The sequence below is a fragment of the Littorina saxatilis genome, linkage group LG11 (genome assembly GCF_037325665.1).
Source record: "Littorina saxatilis isolate snail1 linkage group LG11, US_GU_Lsax_2.0, whole genome shotgun sequence".
In the NCBI taxonomy this organism is placed as follows: domain Eukaryota; kingdom Metazoa; phylum Mollusca; class Gastropoda; order Littorinimorpha; family Littorinidae; genus Littorina; species Littorina saxatilis.
Window position 1 is genome coordinate 42,084,717 of NC_090255.1, and position 19,825 is coordinate 42,104,541.

The 19,825-nt window shown below is 49.8% G+C and overlaps 1 protein-coding gene across 2 annotated transcripts in view; it reads right to left on the bottom strand.

Moving 5' to 3' along the window:
- Positions 1-100: 100 nt before the first annotated feature.
- The window catches only part of LOC138980498 (WD repeat-containing protein 35-like), a 77,680-nt gene continuing 57,955 nt past the window's right edge, over positions 101-19,825 (bottom strand). For both annotated transcript variants that reach the window (XM_070353375.1, XM_070353377.1), the window contains 4 exons: positions 5,584-5,670; positions 4,143-4,272; positions 3,557-3,625; positions 101-2,842 (listed from right to left, as the gene is read on the bottom strand). In XM_070353375.1, the coding sequence (XP_070209476.1) occupies positions 2,677-2,842; positions 3,557-3,625; positions 4,143-4,272; positions 5,584-5,670 (452 nt within the window). In that variant the 3' untranslated portion in view covers positions 101-2,676. The remainder of the gene's footprint in view (positions 2,843-3,556; positions 3,626-4,142; positions 4,273-5,583; positions 5,671-19,825) is intronic.

Sequence of the window (19,825 nt, forward strand, 5' to 3'; positions counted from 1 at the left end):
TTTAACATGTTTGCGGTGTCATTATCTACCTCTCTGGTGCAAACATTGCATGTGGGCGCACACACACACACACACACACAGATGAAAAAAGATCAAGAGCATCATCTCAAAAGCAATTTTAATTTCGAAGTCCAAATGGTTACCTTTGTCCAAGTCAATTATATAAGCAACTTTTATCATCACAAGAAGGTGTATATCATCACATACATTTGTAACAAAACATATCAATTGCAACAAGATAAAAATATCACCGACATTACTTAGCTCAAATAGAATTTAAAGCAACCCGAACCTCCACCCAGGAACCAAAATATCAAAAGCAGAGACACAACTTTAAAACAAATCTATATGTATCGATTGGAGAACAATGACCGTCTCGATCTGTGTAAAATGTCATATTTTGGTCAAACACGCAAATAACGTATAATACATGTATCACAAGCATGCACAATGTCAGACATTCTCTTCTCAAAATAAAACATCACTCATGCTATTTGTTTATTTCAACAATCGCCTGTAAAAAAATAAAACTTCTTAAAGCCCAATTTCTTAATGGTCATTCCAACTTCTTCATGGCCTAAAGCATTGACCATTGCTTGTCTATATGTTCCACAAATCAATGCAAGAAACCTGAGATTCACAGACACTGTTGCACTTGCAGAACAAAAATCAAGGTTACAATCCATCCAACTGAACAAGTTTGTGGGGTTTACAACAATATATTTATTACACTTTGCAGTTCTAGCATCAGGAGATGGCACGGAATACTCGGCTAAAAATGACAAACATGCTCCTCTCAATCAATCAATATGATGTTTATATCGCGCGTATTCCGTGGGTACAGTTCTAAGCGCATGGATTTTTTTGATTTTTTGTTGTTATGCAATTTATATCGCGCACATAAGTATGTGCACCTGGTTTAGACAAGCCTCCCGCACACTTGTTGATTGAGGCCGTCCACACGTGTGTATGGAATACAACTTCACGCTTGTGTTGGTCATATAAACACCGATTGTATCAACACACCGATTGTATCAACACTCAGATCGTACAATTCATCGTCATTCCACAATGACGGAATGAAAAAGTTCCTGCCATTCAGGACTGACTGTTCTCTTGGAAGGTGTTACTCCTTCCTATCCTACGTCTATTGCAAGATAAAATCACTTTTACGACAGAAAATATATTTGATGTCACCAAAGCATATAAAACCCCATCACACAGGCTTTCAAATCTCATAGTAAAAATGATGTCCCTGAAAAACAAGAAGAGCAAACGCTCGATCGAGTCACTTTCGCAGTTCTGAATATTATATGAGGCATCAGATGGACAGGAAGAAATTGCTATTCACAACACAATGAGTCACGTTCACATAAAATTTGAGCCCGGTCACTTTTATAGTTTCCGAGAAAAGCCCAACGTTAAGTTGTGTGTTGCCGAACAGAAAAGGCTAGTTATCTCCCTTGTTTTTCTGATAACGTTCGTAAAAGGCTACAGATGTAAATACTTTGATGTAAAGAATAATCCTACAAAGTTTCAATCACATCCGATGAACTTTGTCAAAGATATAAAATGTCTAATTTTTCCTTTGACGCTGACCTATGACCTTGAAAAAGGTCAAAGGTCAACGAAACCATCGTTAAAGTGTAGAGGTCATTGGAGGTCACGACTAAACAAAATATGAGCCCGATCGCTTTGATAGTTTCCGAGAAAAGTCCAACGTTAAGGTGGTGTCTACGGACGGCCGGCCGGCCGGACAGACTAACACTGACCGATTACATAGAGTCACATTTTCTCAAGTGACTCAAAAATGAAACAAGAAGAGCAAACGCTCGATCGAGTCACTTTCGCAGTTCTGAATATTATATGAGGCATCAGATGGACAGGAAGAAATTGCTATTCACAACACAATGAGTCACGTTCACATAAAATTTGAGCCCGGTCACTTTTATAGTTTCCGAGAAAAGCCCAACGTTAAGTTGTGTGTTGCCGAACAGAAAAGGCTAGTTATCTCCCTTGTTTTTCTGATAACGTTCGTAAAAGGCTACAGATGTAAATACTTTGATGTAAAGAATAATCCTACAAAGTTTCAATCACATCCGATGAACTTTGTCAAAGATATAAAATGTCTAATTTTTCCTTTGACGCTGACCTGTGACCTTGAAAAAGGTCAAAGGTCAACGAAACCATCGTTAAAGTGTAGAGGTCATTGGAGGTCACGACTAAACAAAATATGAGCCCGATCGCTTTGATAGTTTCCGAGAAAAGTCCAACGTTAAGGTGGTGTCTACGGCCGGCCGGACAGACTAACACAGACTAACACTGACTAACACTGACACTTAAACAGTTGTTTGTTGTATGTTTATCAGGGTTTGCTAGTGTGTGATAGGGTTCGTGTCCGTCTGTAGATGTCAGTTTCTTTGTTAGTCCTGTGTTGACAACTCTTCGACAAGCGCTTAGAACTGTACCCACGGAATACGCGCTATATAAGCTTCATATTGATTGATTGATTGATTGATTGACCGATTACATAGAGTCACATTTTCTCAAGTGACTCAAAAAGGATAACACCCTTTAAACAAACAAGCGGAATGTAAAAAGCCCTTCACCTTTCCCCCAACATGCAATGGACGGAACAAACATCAAAATGTTCGACACGACGATGACGGAACCCCATCAGACCATGTTATGACACAGGGGGCAGGATTTGCGTGCTGTGATTTCCGTCTGCAGAGCTCTGTGCTTGCATTGGCTGCACATCCAGAACTGGTACTCCATGATTGGTCGCCCCGTCACAATGCATGCTGGAAACTTGGTGTCGCAGTTTGGACAGGTTGTTGACCTGTAACAGGAGAAAGATGGCAGATAACCGCCGTGAAAATGGCCAGAAACAGGAAATAGATAAGCGACTGTTAAGAAGTAGGCAGTAGCTGGCAGTATACCGTGCTGACTGGCTTGCTTAAAAAATGCCTGGTGAAAGTATAAAGAATCAAGTGAAACTGTGTCACTTATATTGCTTGTTTTAAAGAAGGCCTCACACGTTCCCATAGAAAAGCTAAGTCGTTCAAATCATCACCACACGTGATGTGTTATTCACAATGAAATCCACTAGTATTGTATTTCAGATACACCTTTATACAATGTATACATAATGTGCATCTCACAATAGCTCACTGTAAATGTGCACCTCCCAATAGCTCACTGTAAATGTGCAACTCCCAATAGCTCACTGTAAATGTGCAACTCCCAATAGCTCACTGTAAATGTGCAACTCCCAATAGCTCACTGTAAATGTGCAACTCCCAATAGCTCACTGTAAATGTGCAGGTACAGTCAACTTTTAACATACAAACAGTGGGCACATTTCAACTTACAGTTCAACCCCATTTTTAAGACCCACCCCCAAATTTATGACCCCCCTATGAGCACCTTTCTTTTCAGATTTTCTGTTCATAATATCAGTAAATTGCCCTCCTCTAAGACTCTGTCCTTTTTAAGACGTGAAATTGTCAGATTGTGGAGGTCCTAACAGGGGGTTCCACTGTAAGAGACTGACCAGTCGGGGATGCTGGAGCCACAGCTGGTACACTCCACCTTGCTGGCCCGCGCATCCTTGGGGCTGTTCCTGGGGGACAAACCACTCAATCATCAGTGTGTGTGTGTGTGTGAGTGTGTGTTTGTGTGTGTGTGATTGTGTGTGTGTGTTTGTGTGTGTGTGTGTGTGTGTATGTGTGTGTATGTGTGTGTGTGTGTTAGCCCGCGCATCCTTGGGGCTGTTCATGGGGGGACAAACCACTCAACCATCACTACACCTCATTTCAGATGCAATCTTTTGAAAGTTAAATAATTCCCCTTAAAACAATATCTTCCTTTCCGTGTATAGCGGTACATGTATTGTAGTGTAAATCACCATAGACTCATCCATGCATTTCTCATGAGATAACATAATCTTTTCCGTTCTATATACACCAAACATTACAGACTGCTTGTTTTCTGTGCGGATTGGAACATAAGCATGTAAAGAAATAAAGAGAAAAAAAGAAGAAGAAAAGGAAGACGGACAGAAAGGAAGAAAGGAAAGACAGCAAGTCTAACAATGATGACAATTGGACCAATAAAAAACAAACTGCAGCAGCACATACTTAGTGAAGATGTCGAGGGCGAGTTCCTCGTACTGTTGTTGCTGTTCAGCGCTCAGTGTCTCCAGCGACTCCAGCTTGATGAAGGCCTTGGAACACGTCCCGAATGCTCGGTTCGCACACGCTGCCAGGGCTGCAGCACACAACACCAACGTCACTGACAATGCCAGGCATTTTGTAAACCAATACAGTGAAACCCCCCTTTTAGGACTTTCAAAAATCACGTCTTGAAAGGGAGGGAGTCGAACAAATGGAGGTACATTTATTTTTCATTTTTCATTTTTTTTTCATTTTTATTTTCATTTCATTTTCATTACTTTATTGTCCCATCGCTGGGAAATTCGGGTCGCTTCCTCCCAGTGGAAAGCTAGCAGCAACGGAGTCGCGCTACCCAGGTGTCTGCGTGTTTAGGTGTATTCAGCCACCTGCACTTATGGCAGAATGACCAAGGTCTTTTACGTGCCATTGTGATGACACGGGGGTGGGACATGGCTTCCGTCTCTGGGTCTGCACATAAAGTTGACCCGTGTCCGTCCCGGCCCGAATTCGAACCTGCGACCTTCCGATCACAAGTCCAGTGCTCTACCAACTGAGCTACCGGGCTATGAAGAGAACATCTGAGACAGGAGGGTCTTTAACAGGAGGGTCTTTAACAGGAGGGTCTTTAACAGGAGGGTCTTTAACAGGAGGGTCTTTAACAGGAGGAAGTCTTGAATTGGGGGGTTCCACTGTACATGTATTGTAAAAAAAAAGTAAATTTTAAGGGGGTTATTGTCCGTCAGGTCTTAATTGCCTATATTGGACATGAATTGGTTTATACGATTCGAGTTTTACGCCCTCACGGCTTTTTGATGTTTGCGTGTTTAGGTGGTATCAGCCATCTGCACTTATGGTAGAATGACCAAGATCTTTCACGTGCCATTGTGGTGACACGGGGGTGGGAGATGGATACCGTCTCTGGGTCTGCACATAAAGTTGACCCGTGTACGTCCCGGCCCGGATTCGAACCAGCGACCTTTCGATCACAAGTCCAGTGCTCTACCACCTGAGCTACCCGGGCCCCCAATGTATTGCCATGTATTGCCTAAAAGGCAAGACTTATGAATCCCACAAAAAGCGGTCACCTGCTTACAGCAATAAGCAGCCAATCTAAGATGTGGTAATAAAACAAAGGCTGTTTTTGATATGAAAACCTGGCATATGCAATATGAAGTATCAGGACTGACTGGTCGACAGTATCTTTTCTGGGATTTCGTATTTCACCTTAGAAAGGGTGAAAACAATAAATAATAAAAACACCCAAATAATGGCAATTTTCAACAAACAACATGACACTGTGCCGGAGATCTCACACATATATACACACCAACTCACACACCTACCAATCAACATACCCCCCCTCCCCCCCAACACACACACACACACGATCAAGTGTCCAACTGACCCAGGAGAGAGAAAGAGTCGGCGGGGTCGATGATGTCGTCGTAGTCTCTCAGATGCAGAGCCGTCCTCATGGCAGCGTCAACATAACCTGTTCACAAAACACACATTGAATTTGATAACGAGTCTCAAAACAACTCTGCTCACATCTGGCTCACCAATTTTGAAAGGCATAGATCTTGTGGTGAAAAGTTCGGCCCACCACATCAGATCTGCCCAGGCTTTTGCATGGGATAAGACCACCCCTCCTCTTGGTCACATACCACCCCTCCACTTGGTCACATACCATCCCTCCACTTGGTCACATACCATCCCTCCACTTGGTCACATACCACCCCTCCACTTGGTCACATACCACCCCTCCACTTGGTCACATACCATCCCTCCACTTGGTCACATACCACCCCTCCACTTGGTCACATACCATCCCTCCTCTTGGTCACATACCACCCCTCCACTTGGTCACATACCATCCCTCCACTTGGTCACATACCATCCCTCCACTTGGTCACATACCACCCCTCCACTTGGTCACATACCACCCCTCCACTTGGTCACATACCATCCCTCCACTTGGTCACATACCACCCCTCCACTTGGTCACATACCATCCCTCCACTTGGTCACATACCACCCCTCCACTTGGTCACATACCATCCCTCCACTTGGTCACATACCATCCCTCCACTTGGTCACATACCACCCCTCCACTTGGTCACATACCACCCCTCCACTTGGTCACATACCATCCCTCCACTTGGTCACATACCACCCCTCCACTTGGTCACATACCATCCCTCCACTTGGTCACATACCACCCCTCCACTTGGTCACATACCATCCCTCCACTTGGTCACATACCATCCCTCCACTTGGTCACATACCATCCCTCCACTTGGTCACATACCATCCCTCCACTTGGTCACATACCACCCCTCCACTTGGTCACATACCATCCCTCCACTTGGTCACATACCATCCCTCCACTTGGTCACATACCATCCCTCCACTTGGTCACATACCATCCCTCCACTTGGTCACATACCATCCCTCCACTTGGTCACATACCATCCCTCCACTTGGTCACATACCACCCCTCCACTTGGTCACATACCACCCCTCCACTTGGTCACATACCATCCCTCCACTTGGTCACATACCATCCCTCCACTTGGTCACATACCACCCCTCCACTTGGTCACATACCATCCCTCCACTTGGTCACATACCATCCCTCCACTTGGTCACATACCATCCCTCCACTTGGTCACATACCATCCCTCCACTTGGTCACATACCACCCCTCCACTTGGTCACATACCATCCCTCCACTTGGTCACATACCATCCCTCCACTTGGTCACATACCATCCCTCCACTTGGTCACATACCACCCCTCCACTTGGTCACATACCATCCCTCCACTTGGTCACATACCATCCCTCCACTTGGTCACATACCATCCCTCCACTTGGTCACATACCATCCCTCCACTTGGTCACATACCATCCCTCCTCTTGGTCACATACCATCCCTCCACTTGGTCACATACCACCCCTCCACTTGGTCACATACCATCCCTCCACTTGGTCACATACCATCCCTCCACTTGGTCACATACCACCCCTCCACTTGGTCACATACCACCCCTCCACTTGGTCACATACCACCCCTCCACTTGGTCACATACCATCCCTCCACTTGGTCACATACCATCCCTCCACTTGGTCACATACCATCCCTCCTCTTGGTCACATACCACCCCTCCACTTGGTCACATACCATCCATCCACTTGGTCACATACCATCCCTCCACTTGGTCACATACCACCCCTCCACTTGGTCACATACCACCCCTCCACTTGGTCACATACCATCCCTCCACTTGGTCACATACCACCCCTCCACTTGGTCACATACCATCCCTCCACTTGGTCACATACCACCCCTCCACTTGGTCACATACCATCCCTCCACTTGGTCACATACCATCCCTCCACTTGGTCACATACCACCCCTCCACTTGGTCACATACCATCCCTCCACTTGGTCACATACCATCCCTCCACTTGGTCACATACCACCCCTCCACTTGGTCACATACCATCCCTCCACTTGGTCACATACCATCCCTCCACTTGGTCACATACCATCCCTCCACTTGGTCACATACCATCCCTCCACTTGGTCACATACCATCCCTCCACTTGGTCACATACCATCCCTCCACTTGGTCACATACCACCCCTCCACTTGGTCACATACCACCCCTCCACTTGGTCACATACCATCCCTCCACTTGGTCACATACCATCCCTCCACTTGGTCACATACCACCCCTCCACTTGGTCACATACCATCCCTCCACTTGGTCACATACCATCCCTCCACTTGGTCACATACCATCCCTCCACTTGGTCACATACCATCCCTCCACTTGGTCACATACCACCCCTCCACTTGGTCACATACCATCCCTCCACTTGGTCACATACCATCCCTCCACTTGGTCACATACCATCCCTCCACTTGGTCACATACCACCCCTCCACTTGGTCACATACCATCCCTCCACTTGGTCACATACCATCCCTCCACTTGGTCACATACCATCCCTCCACTTGGTCACATACCATCCCTCCACTTGGTCACATACCATCCCTCCTCTTGGTCACATACCATCCCTCCACTTGGTCACATACCACCCCTCCACTTGGTCACATACCATCCCTCCACTTGGTCACATACCATCCCTCCACTTGGTCACATACCATCCCTCCACTTGGTCACATACCATCCCTCCACTTGGTCACATACCACCCCTCCACTTGGTCACATACCATCCCTCCACTTGGTCACATACCATCCCTCCACTTGGTCACATACCATCCCTCCACTTGGTCACATACCATCCCTCCACTTGGTCACATACCATCCCTCCACTTGGTCACATACCATCCCTCCACTTGGTCACATACCATCCCTCCACTTGGTCACATACCACCCCTCCACTTGGTCACATACCATCCCTCCACTTGGTCACATACCATCCCTCCACTTGGTCACATACCATCCCTCCACTTGGTCACATACCACCCCTCCACTTGGTCACATACCATCCCTCCACTTGGTCACATACCATCCCTCCACTTGGTCACATACCATCCCTCCACTTGGTCACATACCATCCCTCCACTTGGTCACATACCACCCCTCCACTTGGTCACATACCATCCCTCCACTTGGTCACATACCATCCCTCCACTTGGTCACATACCATCCCTCCACTTGGTCACATGCCATCCCTCCACTTGGTCACATACCACCCCTCCACTTGGTCACATACCATCCCTCCACTTGGTCACATACCATCCCTCCACTTGGTCACATACCATCCCTCCACTTGGTCACATACCATCCCTCCACTTGGTCACATACCACCCCTCCACTTGGTCACATACCATCCCTCCACTTGGTCACATACCATCCCTCCACTTGGTCACATACCATCCCTCCACTTGGTCACATACCATCCCTCCACTTGGTCACATACCATCCCTCCACTTGGTCACATACCATCCCTCCACTTGGTCACATACCATCCCTCCTCTTGGTCACATACCATCCCTCCACTTGGTCACATACCATCCCTCCACTTGGTCACATACCATCCCTCCTCTTGGTCTCATACCATCCCTCCACTTGGTCACATACCATCCCTCCACTTGGTCACATACCATCCCTCCACTTGGTCACATACCATCCCTCCACTTGGTCACATACCATCCCTCCACTTGGTCACATACCACCCCTCCACTTGGTCACATACCATCCCTCCTCTTGGTCACATACCATCCCTCCACTTGGTCACATACCATCCCTCCACTTGGTCACATACCATCCCTCCACTTGGTCACATACCATCCCTCCTCTTGGTCACATACCATCCCTCCACTTGGTCACATACCATCCCTCCACTTGGTCACATACCATCCCTCCACTTGGTCACATACCATCCCTCCACTTGGTCACATACCATCCCTCCTCTTGGTCACATACCATCCCTCCACTTGGTCACATACCATCCCTCCACTTGGTCACATACCATCCCTCCACTTGGTCACATACCATCCCTCCTCTTGGTCACATACCATCCCTCCACTTGGTCACATACCATCCCTCCACTTGGTCACATACCACCCCTCCACTTGGTCACATACCATCCCTCCACTTGGTCACATACCATCCCTCCACTTGGTCACATACCATCCCTCCACTTGGTCACATACCATCCCTCCACTTGGTCACATACCATCCCTCCACTTGGTCACATACCATCCCTCCACTTGGTCACATACCACCCCTCCACTTGGTCACATACCATCCCTCCTCTTGGTCACATACCATCCCTCCACTTGGTCACATACCATCCCTCCACTTGGTCACATACCATCCCTCCACTTGGTCACATACCATCCCTCCACTTGGTCACATACCACCCCTCCACTTGGTCACATACCATCCCTCCACTTGGTCACATACCATCCCTCCACTTGGTCACATACCACCCCTCCTCTTGGTCACATACCATCCCTCCACTTGGTCACATACCACCCCTCCACTTGGTCACATACCATCCCTCCTCTTGGTCACATACCATCCCTCCTCTTGGTCACATACCATCCCTCCTCTTGGTCACATACCACCCCTCCTCTTGGTCACATACCATCCCTCCACTTGGTCACATACCATCCCTCCACTTGGTCACATACCACCCCTCCACTTGGTCACATACCATCCCTCCACTTGGTCACATACCATCCCTCCACTTGGTCACATACCATCCCTCCTCTTGGTCACATACCATCCCTCCACTTGGTCACATACCATCCCTCCACTTGGTCACATACCATCCCTCCACTTGGTCACATACCATCCCTCCACTTGGTCACATACCATCCCTCCACTTGGTCACATACCATCCCTCCACTTGGTCACATACCATCCCTCCACTTGGTCACATACCATCCCTCCACTTGGTCACATACCACCCCTCCACTTGGTCACATACCATCCCTCCACTTGGTCACATACCATCCCTCCACTTGGTCACATACCATCCCTCCACTTGGTCACATACCATCCCTCCACTTGGTCACATATCATCCCTCCACTTGGTCACATACCATCCCTCCACTTGGTCACATACCACCCCTCCACTTGGTCACATACCACCCCTCCACTTGGTCACATACCATCCCTCCACTTGGTCACATACCATCCCTCCACTTGGTCACATACCACCCCTCCACTTGGTCACATACCATCCCTCCACTTGGTCACACACCATCCCTCCACTTGGTCACATACCATCCCTCCACTTGGTCACATACCATCCCTCCACTTGGTCACATACCACCCCTCCACTTGGTCACATACCATCCCTCCACTTGGTCACATACCATCCCTCCACTTGGTCACATACCATCCCTCCACTTGGTCACATACCACCCCTCCACTTGGTCACATACCATCCCTCCACTTGGTCACATACCATCCCTCCACTTGGTCACATACCATCCCTCCACTTGGTCACATACCATCCCTCCACTTGGTCACATACCATCCCTCCTCTTGGTCACATACCATCCCTCCACTTGGTCACATACCACCCCTCCACTTGGTCACATACCATCCCTCCACTTGGTCACATACCATCCCTCCACTTGGTCACATACCATCCCTCCACTTGGTCACATACCATCCCTCCACTTGGTCACATACCATCCCTCCACTTGGTCACATACCACCCCTCCACTTGGTCACATACCATCCCTCCACTTGGTCACATACCATCCCTCCACTTGGTCACATACCATCCCTCCACTTGGTCACATACCATCCCTCCACTTGGTCACATACCATCCCTCCACTTGGTCACATACCATCCCTCCACTTGGTCACATACCATCCCTCCACTTGGTCACATACCATCCCTCCACTTGGTCACATACCACCCCTCCACTTGGTCACATACCATCCCTCCACTTGGTCACATACCATCCCTCCACTTGGTCACATACCATCCCTCCACTTGGTCACATACCACCCCTCCACTTGGTCACATACCATCCCTCCACTTGGTCACATACCATCCCTCCACTTGGTCACATACCATCCCTCCACTTGGTCACATACCATCCCTCCACTTGGTCACATACCACCCCTCCACTTGGTCACATACCATCCCTCCACTTGGTCACATACCATCCCTCCACTTGGTCACATACCATCCCTCCACTTGGTCACATACCATCCCTCCACTTGGTCACATACCACCCCTCCACTTGGTCACATACCATCCCTCCACTTGGTCACATACCATCCCTCCACTTGGTCACATACCATCCCTCCACTTGGTCACATACCATCCCTCCACTTGGTCACATACCACCCCTCCACTTGGTCACATACCATCCCTCCACTTGGTCACATACCATCCCTCCACTTGGTCACATACCATCCCTCCACTTGGTCACATACCATCCCTCCACTTGGTCACATACCATCCCTCCACTTGGTCACATACCATCCCTCCACTTGGTCACATACCATCCCTCCTCTTGGTCACATACCATCCCTCCACTTGGTCACATACCATCCCTCCACTTGGTCACATACCATCCCTCCTCTTGGTCACATACCATCCCTCCACTTGGTCACATACCATCCCTCCACTTGGTCACATACCATCCCTCCACTTGGTCACATACCATCCCTCCACTTGGTCACATACCATCCCTCCACTTGGTCACATACCACCCCTCCACTTGGTCACATACCATCCCTCCTCTTGGTCACATACCATCCCTCCACTTGGTCACATACCATCCCTCCACTTGGTCACATACCATCCCTCCACTTGGTCACATACCATCCCTCCACTTGGTCACATACCATCCCTCCTCTTGGTCACATACCATCCCTCCACTTGGTCACATACCATCCCTCCACTTGGTCACATACCATCCCTCCACTTGGTCACATACCATCCCTCCACTTGGTCACATACCATCCCTCCTCTTGGTCACATACCATCCCTCCACTTGGTCACATACCATCCCTCCACTTGGTCACATACCATCCCTCCACTTGGTCACATACCATCCCTCCTCTTGGTCACATACCATCCCTCCACTTGGTCACATACCATCCCTCCACTTGGTCACATACCACCCCTCCACTTGGTCACATACCATCCCTCCACTTGGTCACATACCATCCCTCCACTTGGTCACATACCATCCCTCCACTTGGTCACATACCATCCCTCCACTTGGTCACATACCATCCCTCCACTTGGTCACATACCATCCCTCCACTTGGTCACATACCACCCCTCCACTTGGTCACATACCATCCCTCCTCTTGGTCACATACCATCCCTCCACTTGGTCACATACCATCCCTCCACTTGGTCACATACCATCCCTCCACTTGGTCACATACCATCCCTCCACTTGGTCACATACCACCCCTCCACTTGGTCACATACCATCCCTCCACTTGGTCACATACCATCCCTCCACTTGGTCACATACCACCCCTCCTCTTGGTCACATACCATCCCTCCACTTGGTCACATACCACCCCTCCACTTGGTCACATACCATCCCTCCTCTTGGTCACATACCATCCCTCCTCTTGGTCACATACCATCCCTCCTCTTGGTCACATACCACCCCTCCTCTTGGTCACATACCATCCCTCCACTTGGTCACATACCATCCCTCCACTTGGTCACATACCACCCCTCCACTTGGTCACATACCATCCCTCCACTTGGTCACATACCATCCCTCCACTTGGTCACATACCATCCCTCCTCTTGGTCACATACCATCCCTCCACTTGGTCACATACCATCCCTCCACTTGGTCACATACCATCCCTCCACTTGGTCACATACCATCCCTCCACTTGGTCACATACCATCCCTCCACTTGGTCACATACCATCCCTCCACTTGGTCACATACCATCCCTCCACTTGGTCACATACCACCCCTCCACTTGGTCACATACCATCCCTCCACTTGGTCACATACCATCCCTCCACTTGGTCACATACCATCCCTCCACTTGGTCACATACCACCCCTCCACTTGGTCACATACCATCCCTCCACTTGGTCACATACCATCCCTCCACTTGGTCACATACCACCCCTCCACTTGGTCACATACCATCCCTCCACTTGGTCACATACCATCCCTCCACTTGGTCACATACCACCCCTCCACTTGGTCACATACCACCCCTCCACTTGGTCACATACCATCCCTCCACTTGGTCACATACCACCCCTCCACTTGGTCACATACCACCCCTCCACTTGGTCACATACCATCCCTCCACTTGGTCACATACCATCCCTCCACTTGGTCACATACCATCCCTCCACTTGGTCACATACCATCCCTCCTCTTGGTCACATACCACCCCTCCTCTTGGTCACATACCACCCCTCCTCTTGGTCACATACCATCCCTCCACTTGGTCACATACCATCCCTCCTCTTGGTCACATACCACCCCTCCTCTTGGTCACATACCACCCCTCCTCTTGGTCACATACCATCCCTCCACTTGGTCACATACCACCCCTCCACTTGGTCACATACCATCCCTCCTCTTGGTCACATACCATCCCTCCTCTTGGTCACATACCATCCCTCCTCTTGGTCACATACCACCCCTCCTCTTGGTCACATACCACCCCTCCTCTTGGTCACATACCACCCCTCCTCTTGGTCACATACCATCCCTCCACTTGGTCACATACCACCCCTCCACTTGGTCACATACCATCCCTCCTCTTGGTCACATACCATCCCTCCACTTGGTCACATACCATCCCTCCACTTGGTCACATACCACCCCTCCACTTGGTCACATACCATCCCTCCACTTGGTCACATACCATCCCTCCACTTGGTCACATATCATCCCTCCACTTGGTCACATACCATCCCTCCTCTTGGTCACATACCACCCCTCCTCTTGGTCACATACCATCCCTCCACTTGGTCACATACCACCCCTCCACTTGGTCACATACCATCCCTCCTCTTGGTCACATACCATCCCTCCACTTGGTCACATACCATCCCTCCACTTGGTCACATACCACCCCTCCACTTGGTCACATACCATCCCTCCACTTGGTCACATACCATCCCTCCACTTGGTCACATACCATCCCTCCACTTGGTCACATACCATCCCTCCACTTGGTCACATACCATCCCTCCACTTGGTCACATACCACCCCTCCACTTGGTCACATACCATCCCTCCACTTGGTCACATACCATCCCTCCACTTGGTCACATACCACCCCTCCTCTTGGTCACATACCATCCCTCCACTTGGTCACATACCACCCCTCCACTTGGTCACATACCATCCCTCCTCTTGGTCACATACCATCCCTCCTCTTGGTCACATACCATCCCTCCTCTTGGTCACATACCACCCCTCCTCTTGGTCACATACCATCCCTCCTCTTGGTCACATACCACCCCTCCTCTTGGTCACATACCATCCCTCCACTTGGTCACATACCACCCCTCCACTTGGTCACATACCATCCCTCCTCTTGGTCACATACCATCCCTCCACTTGGTCACATACCATCCCTCCACTTGGTCACATACCATCCCTCCACTTGGTCACATACCATCCCTCCACTTGGTCACATACCATCCCTCCACTTGGTCACATACCATCCCTCCACTTGGTCACATACCATCCCTCCACTTGGTCACATACCATCCCTCCACTTGGTCACATACCATCCCTCCACTTGGTCACATACCACCCCTCCACTTGGTCACATACCATCCCTCCACTTGGTCACATACCACCCCTCCACTTGGTCACATACCATCCCTCCTCTTGGTCACATACCATCCCTCCACTTGGTCACATACCATCCCTCCACTTGGTCACATACCATCCCTCCACTTGGTCACATACCATCCCTCCACTTGGTCACATACCATCCCTCCACTTGGTCACATACCATCCCTCCACTTGGTCACATACCATCCCTCCACTTGGTCACATACCACCCCTCCACTTGGTCACATACCATCCCTCCTCTTGGTCACATACCATCCCTCCACTTGGTCACATACCATCCCTCCACTTGGTCACATACCATCCCTCCACTTGGTCACATACCATCCCTCCACTTGGTCACATACCATCCCTCCACTTGGTCACATACCATCCCTCCACTTGGTCACATACCATCCCTCCACTTGGTCACATACCATCCCTCCACTTGGTCACATACCATCCCTCCACTTGGTCACATACCATCCCTCCACTTGGTCACATACCATCCCTCCACTTGGTCACATACCATCCCTCCACTTGGTCACATACCACCCCTCCACTTGGTCACATACCATCCCTCCTCTTGGTCACATACCATCCCTCCACTTGGTCACATACCATCCCTCCACTTGGTCACATACCATCCCTCCACTTGGTCACATAGCATCCCTCCACTTGGTCACATACCATCCCTCCACTTGGTCACATACCATCCCTCCACTTGGTCACATACCATCCCTCCACTTGGTCACATACCATCCCTCCACTTGGTCACATACCATCCCTCCACTTGGTCACATACCATCCCTCCTCTTGGTCACATACCATCCCTCCACTTGGTCACATACCATCCCTCCACTTGGTCACATACCATCCCTCCACTTGGTCACATACCATCCCTCCTCTTAAGTCATATACCATCCCTCCTCTTAAGTCATATACCATCCCTCCTCTTAGTCATATACCATCCCTCCACTTAGTCATATACCATCCCTCCACTTAGTCATATACCATCCCTCCACTTAGTCATATACCATCCCTCCACTTAGTCATATACCATCCCTCCACTTGGTCACATACCACCCCTCCACTTGGTCACATACCATCCCTCCACTTGGTCACATACCATCCCTCCACTTGGTCACATACCACCCCTCCTCTTGGTCACATACCACCCCTCCTCTTGGTCACATACCATCCCTCCACTTGGTCACATACCACCCCTCCACTTGGTCACATACCATCCCTCCTCTTGGTCACATACCATCCCTCCACTTGGTCACATACCATCCCTCCACTTGGTCACATACCACCCCTCCACTTGGTCACATACCATCCCTCCACTTGGTCACATACCATCCCTCCACTTGGTCACATACCATCCCTCCACTTGGTCACATACCATCCCTCCTCTTGGTCACATACCACCCCTCCTCTTGGTCACATACCATCCCTCCACTTGGTCACATACCACCCCTCCACTTGGTCACATACCATCCCTCCTCTTGGTCACATACCATCCCTCCACTTGGTCACATACCATCCCTCCACTTGGTCACATACCACCCCTCCACTTGGTCACATACCATCCCTCCACTTGGTCACATACCATCCCTCCACTTGGTCACATACCATCCCTCCACTTGGTCACATACCATCCCTCCACTTGGTCACATACCATCCCTCCACTTGGTCACATACCACCCCTCCTCTTGGTCACATACCACCCCTCCTCTTGGTCACATACCATCCCTCCACTTGGTCACATACCACCCCTCCACTTGGTCACATACCATCCCTCCTCTTGGTCACATACCATCCCTCCACTTGGTCACATACCATCCCTCCACTTGGTCACATACCACCCCTCCACTTGGTCACATACCATCCCTCCACTTGGTCACATACCATCCCTCCACTTGGTCACATACCATCCCTCCACTTGGTCACATACCATCCCTCCTCTTGGTCACATACCACCCCTCCTCTTGGTCACATACCATCCCTCCACTTGGTCACATACCACCCCTCCACTTGGTCACATACCATCCCTCCTCTTGGTCACATACCATCCCTCCACTTGGTCACATACCATCCCTCCACTTGGTCACATACCACCCCTCCACTTGGTCACATACCATCCCTCCACTTGGTCACATACCATCCCTCCACTTGGTCACATACCATCCCTCCACTTGGTCACATACCATCCCTCCACTTGGTCACATACCATCCCTCCACTTGGTCACATACCACCCCTCCACTTGGTCACATACCATCCCTCCACTTGGTCACATACCATCCCTCCACTTGGTCACATACCACCCCTCCTCTTGGTCACATACCATCCCTCCACTTGGTCACATACCACCCCTCCACTTGGTCACATACCATCCCTCCTCTTGGTCACATACCATCCCTCCTCTTGGTCACATACCATCCCTCCTCTTGGTCACATACCACCCCTCCTCTTGGTCACATACCATCCCTCCTCTTGGTCACATACCACCCCTCCTCTTGGTCACATACCATCCCTCCACTTGGTCACATACCACCCCTCCACTTGGTCACATACCATCCCTCCACTTGGTCACATACCATCCCTCCACTTGGTCACATACCATCCCTCCACTTGGTCACATACCATCCCTCCACTTGGTCACATACCATCCCTCCACTTGGTCACATACCATCCCTCCACTTGGTCACATACCATCCCTCCACTTGGTCACATATCATCCCTCCACTTGGTCACATACCATCCCTCCACTTGGTCACATATCATCCCTCCACTTGGTCACATACCACCCCTCCACTTGGTCACATACCATCCCTCCACTTGGTCACATACCACCCCTCCACTTGGTCACATACCATCCCTCCTCTTGGTCACATACCATCCCTCCACTTGGTCACATACCATCCCTCCACTTGGTCACATACCATCCCTCCACTTGGTCACATACCATCCCTCCACTTGGTCACATACCATCCCTCCACTTGGTCACATACCATCCCTCCACTTGGTCACATACCATCCCTCCACTTGGTCACATACCATCCCTCCACTTGGTCACATACCATCCCTCCTCTTGGTCACATACCATCCCTCCACTTGGTCACATACCATCCCTCCACTTGGTCACATACCATCCCTCCACTTGGTCACATACCATCCCTCCACTTGGTCACATACCATCCCTCCACTTGGTCACATACCATCCCTCCACTTGGTCACATACCATCCCTCCACTTGGTCACATACCATCCCTCCACTTGGTCACATACCATCCCTCCACTTGGTCACATACCATCCCTCCACTTGGTCACATACCATCCCTCCACTTGGTCACATACCATCCCTCCACTTGGTCACATACCACCCCTCCACTTGGTCACATACCATCCCTCCTCTTAGTCACATACCATCCCTCCACTTGGTCACATACCATCCCTCCACTTGGTCACATACCATCCCTCCACTTGGTCACATACCATCCCTCCACTTGGTCACATACCATCCCTCCACTTGGTCACATACCATCCCTCCACTTGGTCACATACCATCCCTCCACTTGGTCACATACCATCCCTCCACTTGGTCACATACCATCCCTCCACTTGGTCACATACCATCCCTCCTCTTGGTCACATACCATCCCTCCACTTGGTCACATACCATCCCTCCACTTGGTCACATACCATCCCTCCACTTGGTCACATACCATCCCTCCTCTTGGTCACATACCATCCCTCCACTTGGTCACATACCATCCCTCCTCTTGGTCACATACCATCCCTCCACTTGGTCACATACCATCCCTCCACTTGGTCACATACCATCCCTCCACTTGGTCACATACCACCCCTCCACTTGGTCACATACCATCCCTCCACTTGGTCACATACCACCCCTCCACTTGGTCACATACCATCCCTCCACTTGGTCACATACCATCCCTCCACTTGGTCACATACCACCCCTCCACTTGGTCACATACCATCCCTCCACTTGGTCACATACCATCCCTCCACTTGGTCACATACCACCCCTCCACTTGGTCACATACCATCCCTCCACTTGGTCACATACCATCCCTCCACTTGGTCACATACCACCCCTCCACTTGGTCACATACCATCCCTCCACTTGGTCACATACCATCCCTCCACTTGGTCACATACCACCCCTCCACCTGGTCACATACCATCCCTCCACTTGGTCACATACCATCCCTCCACTTGGTCACATACCATCCCTCCACTTGGTCACATACCACCCCTCCACTTGGTCACATACCATCCCTCCACTTGGTCACATACCATCCCTCCACTTGGTCACA